This window comes from Peromyscus leucopus, chromosome 8b, assembly GCF_004664715.2.
Source record: "Peromyscus leucopus breed LL Stock chromosome 8b, UCI_PerLeu_2.1, whole genome shotgun sequence".
NCBI classification, from domain to species: Eukaryota; Metazoa; Chordata; class Mammalia; order Rodentia; family Cricetidae; genus Peromyscus; species Peromyscus leucopus.
In genome coordinates this window covers 92,930,397-92,938,842 of record NC_051086.1, presented here as the reverse complement: position 1 = coordinate 92,938,842, position 8,446 = coordinate 92,930,397, and the positions used below count along the sequence as shown (strand labels likewise).

Genomic DNA, 8,446 nt, shown 5'->3' with positions numbered 1-8,446 from the left:
TGCTCTTGCTATTTGTCACTGGGACACAAGCTTTATGATGTATCACAAAAAGGCTTCTCCTATTACGATGTCACCACCAGGCTAGCTGGGGACCACATGGGCATGACAGCAATGTGCAGAATGCTGCTCTCCATGCTGTTGCTCGCCCTTTTTTCTCTTCGCCCCTTTCTATATCAGATGGCTTGATGAACTGTTTCTGTTTTGAAGAGCTGAAAGGGAACTTTATTTTAGTTACTGTCTGTGAGCTTTGAGGCACTTGGAGCTCAAAACTACACTAAAGTGGGAAAACAGTTTTATGAGAAATACGGCAAAACTTTACAAACACTTAATAGCTTAATGTAAAATATTACATAGTCACTACAATTTCAAAACTACTGGAAACCATAAAAGTAATTTACCTATAGTGGAACCATCTGGAAAAATCTATTAATATTATATATGTATGATAGAAAATACTCTTGACTATATGTAATCATCCATTTTTACATTTCTGGAATCATTTTGTGCAGGTTCTATAATATACCTTCTTGCATAAGCACTTATATTTCATTATCTTGCATTCCTAAGTATATTTAATAATGTTATTTTTAGTAATCTCTAGTACTCATCATGTAATTGTACTTCTCAGTTCCTTTAAGATTTCATTTTCTTTCTTTCTTTTTTTTTGTTTTTTTGAGACAGGGTTTCCCTGTGTAGCTTTGCGCCTTTCCTGGAACTCACAGAGATCCGCCTGACTCTACCTCCCGAGTGCTGGGATTAAAGGTGTACGCCACCACCGCCCGGCTAAGATTTCATTTTCTTAATCTCAATTTTTTCTTTAATAATTGTGGCAATAAAGAGAGACTCTCCATATGAATCTTTGTGCTTTTTGTGGTTATCCTGAAGCGATAATAATTACCAGAAAGGGTTATAGGAACAAATGTTAAAGTCTAATATTTTCAAAGCCTTTTTTGATATTCATTACTCTACTGCTCTCTAGTACTTTTTCAGCAATGTTTTGTTGAGAATTCCTGGTTCTTTGTACATTTTGTAAACATTAACTTAGGTTGACACATCCTCCCATCATACATGTTCCCGCATTTGTCTCCTATCAAGAATTTCCATTCCTGTTGCTTTTTTCCCTTGGCCATTAAATGGGGAAAAGTTGAATTTTTAACCTTTACATAGGATGAAAATGAAATACTAAATCAAAGAATAACTTTTAAGACTACAAGGCTAGAATTCCAGGAAAACCAATCACAATAGAAAGCAAACATATAAGCCTGAACCAGATTGATTTTAGCTTTTGTTCCTTCATGTGTTGAAAGACCCAAGTCATCTTCTAGGGCACCATTTAGACTTAGGTATCTTCAGTGTTTAAGAGAAAGTACTAGGTGTGTTCCTGGACAGCATCATCCCTGCAGCTTAGAACATTTCTCCTAAGATTGGACTCATTCATCCTTTAAGCCATGGTTCTCATACTTTTCTCACTTCCTACTCTAAGACTACCTGTCCATCAGTGTATGATGACAGGTTTGTCTGCATGTTTGGGGAAGAGGTGTACAGAATCAAGAGAACCACACTCAGAGTCAGAAAGAGCTCTTTGTTGGCCCCAGGAGTACTGGTTACTTCTTCCCTTGCTATTATAGGGAGTTCACTTTTTAGAGTCTTGCCACTCTTTTCTGCAAGTGAGGGCAGTAATACATTCTCTCACTTAAAAGACCACTGTAAGCCTTCATGAGAAGAAAAGAGTGTTAAGTCCATGGTGTGCAAAGATGAATATTACGACCATTGAAGTAAGTTGCAGATCAAACTTAAGGCAAAATAAAGATGAAAGAAACATTATGATAAGAAAGAGGAGGAAGAAGGGGGAGCAAGTAAGAGAGAAACATTAGGTGAGAAGGTGAGACAGCAGACACCGATCTTGAAAGTTCATGCCAGTTAAATAAGTAAACAACTAAAATGTTAACATCTGCAAGCAGAGAATATAGGTGGCATGTATACTGAGTTAAAAAATTTTACAAAAATGTTCCCCATGGTTTTCTTTGACAGAGAGGATTTGAGAGTCTCTGGTGTTCTAGAACCTTCCTAAGATTTCTCACTGAATGAATAGCTGCTAAATTGCACACCATATTGCTTAGGAAAAATGAATAGTGTGTGTGTGTGTGTGTGTGTGTGTGTGTGTGTGTGTGTGTGTGTGTTTGCTTGTATTTGGGTTCATGTGCACACATGTATGTGGAGGCCAGAGGAGAAACCCATTGTTGTCCTTCGACACCATTCACCTATTCTTTCCTTTTTTAAAAAATGATTTATCATGTTTATTTGTGTGTATGAGTGTTTTGCCCACATGTGTGCATGGGCATAGCAGAGTCTAGAAGAAGGCACCAGACCCTTGGGAACTGGAATCATGGTCATGTGGGTGAGCTGTCATGTGGGTGCTGGAAACTGAACCCAGATCCTCTGCAAGACTAGCAAGTGCCTTTCACTTCTGAACCATTTCTCCAAGCCTCCACCTTTTCTTTTTGAGACAGGGTCTCTCACTGGCCTGGAGCTGCTCAAGTAGGAGATTTGGCTGGTTAGTGATCTCCAGGGATCCTCCTGTCTCCATCTCCTCAGCATTGGGATTACAAGCATGTGCCACAATGTTCCCCCTTTTTAAATCTTTAACTTTTAGGGTTTTTTTTTTTGTTTTGTTTTTTCCCCCCTTTTTTTGGTTTTCTTTTTATTAAGAAAAAATTTTCATTCATTTTACACTCAAAGATCCCCCTCTTCCCTCCTCACACCTCCCAGCCTCCCCCTCCTAACCCCCCCCATGCCATCCACAAGAAGGCAAGGCCTCCCATGGGGAGGCACATCCAGTAGAGGCAAATCCAAGCTCTTCCCCCTGCCTCAAGGCTGCATAAGGTGTCCCACCATAGATAGTGGACTCCAAAAAGCCCACTCATGCACCAGGGATGGATTCTGATCCTACCACCAGGGGGCCCCCAAGCAGACCAAGCTACACAACTGTCTCAGGATACAGAAGGCCTAGTCTAGTCCCATGCAGGCTCCACAGCCATTGATTCAACTTTCATGAGTTCTCACTAGTTCAGTTTAGTCATCTCTGCAGGTTTCACCATCATGATCCTGATGCACTTGCTCATAGAATCCCTCTTCTCTTTCTCCGACTGGACTCCTGGAGCTATGCCTGGCATTTGGCTGTGGATCTCTGCATCTGCTTTCATCAGTCACTGGAGAAAGGCTCTGTGATGACAGTTAGGGTATTCACCGATCTGATCACTGGGGTAAACCAATTCAGTTCAGACACTCTCTCTACTATTGCTAATAGTCTTAGCTGGGCCAAAGTAATATAAAATACCTTGGGGTAACTCTAACCAAACAAGTGAAAGACCTGTATGACAAGAACTTAAAAGTCCTTGAAGAAAGAAATTGAAAAAGATATAAGAAAATGGAAAGATCTCCCATGCTCACGGATAGGTAGAACCAGCATAATAAAAATGGCAATCTTACCAAAAGCAATCTACAGATTCAATGCAAACTCCATCATAATACCAATACAATTCTGCATAGACATTGAAAGAACAATATTCAACTTCATCTGGAAAAACAAAAAAAAACCTTAGGATAGCTAAAACAATTCTTTATAATAAGGCAACTTCTTGAGGCATCACCATCCCCAACTTCAGGCTCTTCTGAAGAGCTAAAGTAATAAAAACATCTTGGTATTGGCATAAAAACCAACATGTGGACCGATGGAATTGAATTAAAGACCCTGATATTAATCCACATACCTATGAACATCTGATTTTTGACAAAGAAGCTAAAACTATACAATGGAAAAAGAAAGCATCTTCAATAAATGGTGCTGGCGTAACTGAATGTCAACATGTAGAAGATTGCAAATAAATCTATATCTATGGCCATGCACAAAATTCAAGTCCAAGTGGATCAAAGACCTCAATATAAAACCATTTACATGGAACCTGTTAGAAGAGAAAGTAGGAAGTAGTCTTGAATGCATTGACACAGGAGACCACTTCCTAAATAAAACACCAGTAGCACAGACACTGAGAGCAACAATTAATAAATGGGCCCTCCTGAAACCGAGAAGCTTCTATAGGGCAAAGGACACTGTCAATAAGACAAAATGACAGCCTACAGAACTGGAAAAGATCTTCACCAATGGCACATTTGACAGAGGGCTGATTTCCAATATATAAAGAATTCAAGAAACTAGACATAAAAATGCCTAACAATCCAATTAAAAAATGGGGTATAGAACTAAACAGAGAATTCTCAAAGGAAGAATTTCAAATGGCCAAAAGTGTCTGAAAGACATTTAAGGAATTGCTCAGCATCTTTAGTCATCAGGGAGATGCAAATCAAAATGACTCTGAGACACCATCTTACACCTGTCAGAACGGCTAAGATCAGAAGCACTGCAGACAGCTTATGTTGGAGAGGATGTGGAGCAAGGGGAACACTCCTCCACTGTGGTGTGAGTGGGAGTGTGAACTTGTACAGCCACTTTGGAAATCAGTGTGGCAGTTTCTCAGAAAATTGGGAAATAATGTTCCTCAAGGCCCAGCTATAACAATCTTGGGCATATACTCAAGGAATGCTTAATCATACCACAAAGATACATGCCCAACTATGTTCATAGCACTGCATTATTCATAATAGCCAGAACCTGGAAATAATCTAGATGCCCATCAACTGAAGAATGGATTAAGAATATGTGGTACATATACACAATAGAGTACTACTCAGCAGAGACATCAAAAACAATGACATCATGAAATTTGCAGGCAAATGTTTGGAACTAGAAAATATCATCCTGAGTGAGGTAACCCAGACTCAGAAGGACAAACATGCACCCATTCATAAGTGGATACTAGATGTAAAGCAAAGGATAACCAGACAACAACCCACAACTCCAGAAAAGTTAGCTAACAAGGAAGAACCAAAGAGGGACACATGGATTACCATGGGAAGGGGAAATAGATGAGATCTCCATGAGTAGACTGGGGATGAGGGGTGAGCAATGGAGGATAGGGGATAGAGGATTGGAACATAAGGGAATGGGATGATCGAGCTGAAACAGGGATGGAGTGGGAAAACAATGAAAGAGATACCATGATGGAGGGAGACATGATAGGGATAGAGAGAAATTCGGTGCTAGGGAAGTTGGCAGGAATCCCCAAGAATGACCCCAGCTTGTTTTTGTTTTTTGAGACAGGGTTTCTCTGTGTAGCCATAGCTGTCCTGGAACTTTCTCTGTAGACCAGGCTGGCTTCAAACTCACAGAGATCTACCTGCCTCTGCCTTGAGAGTTTGGGATAAAAGACATGTGCCACCTTGCCTGGCTTTATTTTTATTTATTTATTTTTAAATGTGGATTCTAGCAATCAGACTTGAGTCCTTGCATTTGCAAGGCAAACACTTTACCAACTGAGCTATTTCCTTAGCCCTGTCTCATTCATCACAAAAATTAATGACATAGTCATTTATTGAGGAATAATTCCAGGTGCTGTGATAAATGTTGGCAGTGAACACAATAAACTTGATCTCTGTTATCATGGAATTTATAGTCTGTTGGAAAGGCTTATCATACATATATTATAAATTGATGGTGTTAGAAATCATAATTAGGTTCTAAGAGCAAAATGAAAAAGGGAAGGATGGCTCTTTGACATTTTCTGGAGATGTTATAAAGAAAAAATGGTATGCAGATCATCAGATTTTCATGGCCGAAAGATGCCAATCTACTTAGGGTATGCCATTACGTTGTATCTACAATAAAAAGACTTATTATTGTGTATGCAGAATATCATGCCTCTCTAGTTATAAATGAGATTTAAGATTGTATGAATAGACTCAAACAGTTATTAAATAACAAATACATGATGATAATCTTTTTTATTGACATGACATGCAATACTTGATGAATGTATTTTCTCTTCAGTGGCCCTAAGAGATCTGGAAATGACTCTGCTTATAAACAAAGCTAGTGAGATCTGGAAAGGTGAGATAATAGTCCTTAGGTGATCTGGTTACTCACTTGCTAAAGACTAATAAATATAGGATCCAGAGGCAATGAGCTACGGCTTCTGTAAAATAGAAGCCCTGTGCTTGTGATTCTTGAATAAATGGCAGACTTTCAAAGCAGAAGCATCAAGAAGCCTGTGAGGATGCTCTGCTATATCCCTCTCTAGTGACACTGATGGGCCTCTGAAGATATTGTAAGACAGGTTTATTTAGGCATTTACTGCTCTGTGTTTTCACCCTACTCGTTTTTTGAACACACAAACATTGTTTTGTCTTTATCTCAGGGTGTTTCCAGAGTGTTGTTTGTTTGTATGTGTATATGTATTATGTAGTAAAAGCTTATATATATATATATGTATATATATGTATATATGTATATGTATATATATTGCATGTATAATACACATATAATACACATATTCTTCATAGGCTCAGAAAAGGCTCATAAAATTTATATCTCTATGATATAAATTTATGTATGTTCATAAAATCAGCTAATGGGTTCAATTAGCCAATTTCTTACTTTCTTTCTCTTTCTTTTTTAGATAGAATCTCCCTGTGTTTCTCAAGCCTGGCCTTGACCTCTCTGTCCTCCCATCTCAGCCTCCTGATCACTGGAGTTACAGATACAGCTGTACCGGCTTTGATGGAAGTTTTAGCTCTAGTTCTTCATCTGTCGCCTAAGAGGAGCTGGCATTCTACTGACTCCTAGACTAGCACTTCTGTGATAACAGATGGCAAATGAGGCATGTATTAGTGCCCAGAGTCGACCACTTTGAGCTCTGTAAGTGAAAATGAGGCAGGAATGACCCAGATCTTACAGCTGAATCCCTATCAACCTGGACTAGAGCCCATTTATCCCCTTCGTGTCAAAATTGGATGTGATGATTTTGTTGAGGAAGCTTACATTTTTTTTTTTTAACATTTTTCATGCATGTTTTGAATCTGTGTCATAGGTGCTGATCAAATTTCTTCATCTGCTTGCACTGGAGGCTTTATGATGTGGGAAAGAATTGGGCTCTAGAGTCAGACACACCTGGGGTTAAATTCTGGTTGCCTTAGTAACTAACTTTATAATTATGAGAACACTTAATAACTTAAGAAACTTTGCTCATATCATTATGTAGTGCTGTTCTAAGGATTCTGTGAGTTTGAGGGAAAGGACAGAAGACAGACGTTAAAGACAGACAAGAGGTTAGGGTGGCATGCCAGCATACTAGCTCCAATGCTGCCTTCTTCTGGAACTTTCTACAATTAAAAAAAAAAAGATCCTCTATTTTGAAATGCAAGAAACGAATTTCAAACACTACCATAAATGAAGAACATACATGGCCAGGGAAATACAGTTTATTAGAAGACCCATCCGGAGATTATTTTGCCTCTGAAGATACTCAATACAGGAAATGAGATCCTAGAAGCAACATGATCCAAAACCCCATAATTTGAAATCTTAAAGATTTCAATAGCATTTTCATAAGGGAAGACATTCACCTGTTCAAATGAATCACATGACCATCCATCCCATTTGCAATGGCAAATTTCTGAGCTTTCTTGCCATTAAAATCAAAGGTAGGGTGTTCACAGCCCTGACCATCTGCCTACTTGAACATTCTAACAACTTCTGAGACAAGTGGACAGGGGTTGGGCAGCTCCTGGGGTCTGCAGTATCAGTCTCTGAGCACAGGAGCCACAGGTCAGCAGCACCTTGGGGTGCAGGGCTCCTCACAGCCGGGCTGCACATAGGTGGTGAGGTTGACAGTCAGCAGGTCTGGGGTCGGGTGGCAGGAGTTGAGCAGGAAGCAGGTGGGCACACAGGGCTGAGGAATGTGGCAGGGTGGGGGACAGTTGTCACAGCAGGTGGGCTCCAGTTGCCAAATGGTGTGTGGGCAGGTGCTGGGCAGGCAGACTCCACAGCGGCAGGACTTGTCAGAGGAGCAGATGGTGGTGGCAGGGCCGGTGGGGACGCTGCAGCAGCGGGCGACACAGCAAGCCATGGTGATGGAGTCTGGTTGGCTTTGGTCCAATGTAAAGATGAAGTCTCTGAGGTTCAGATGTCTCCTGTCAGTCTGGACTCTTTTATACCCTCCCCAGTGGGTGAGAGTCCAATCAGAAGGCTTCCTTCTCATCCTGCTTTTGTTTATGACACCCTTTTCCACAAAGATTATCTAATCAGTTTGGTATTTTCTTGTCTATTAAGAGTTCCTGCCCTTATTAATTCAGTTGTAGTTTTGACTCACGGGGCCAGTATTTTTGTCATAAGATCGTCACATTTTATTTTTTACAGCATTCTGACATGCCCAACCTGGTGTGAGTTACAAGGAATTTGAGCAAGTGACACCTCATGTACACTTTTAGGTTTGAAATCTTCCTCCCCTCTTCTTAATTTTAAATTATCTACTTATCTATAAATGTGACTATT

General features: G+C 39.9%; 1 protein-coding gene across 1 annotated transcript; it reads right to left on the bottom strand.

Annotated features, from left to right (window-relative positions):
* Nucleotides 1-7,358: 7,358 nt before the first annotated feature.
* LOC114706905 (keratin-associated protein 3-2) lies at nucleotides 7,359-8,068 on the bottom strand. Its single transcript, XM_028889438.2, has one exon. It carries the CDS (start codon nucleotides 8,019-8,021, stop codon nucleotides 7,722-7,724), a length of 300 nt encoding a protein of 99 aa, XP_028745271.1. The 5' UTR covers nucleotides 8,022-8,068; the 3' UTR covers nucleotides 7,359-7,721.
* Between the last annotated feature and the right edge of the window lie 378 nt (nucleotides 8,069-8,446).

What these genes read in the sequence shown, in the direction of transcription:
- LOC114706905 (XM_028889438.2), bottom strand. Translation starts at nt 8,021, where the DNA reads ATGGCTTGCTGTGTCGCCCGCTGCTGCAGCGTCCCCACCGGCCCTGCC.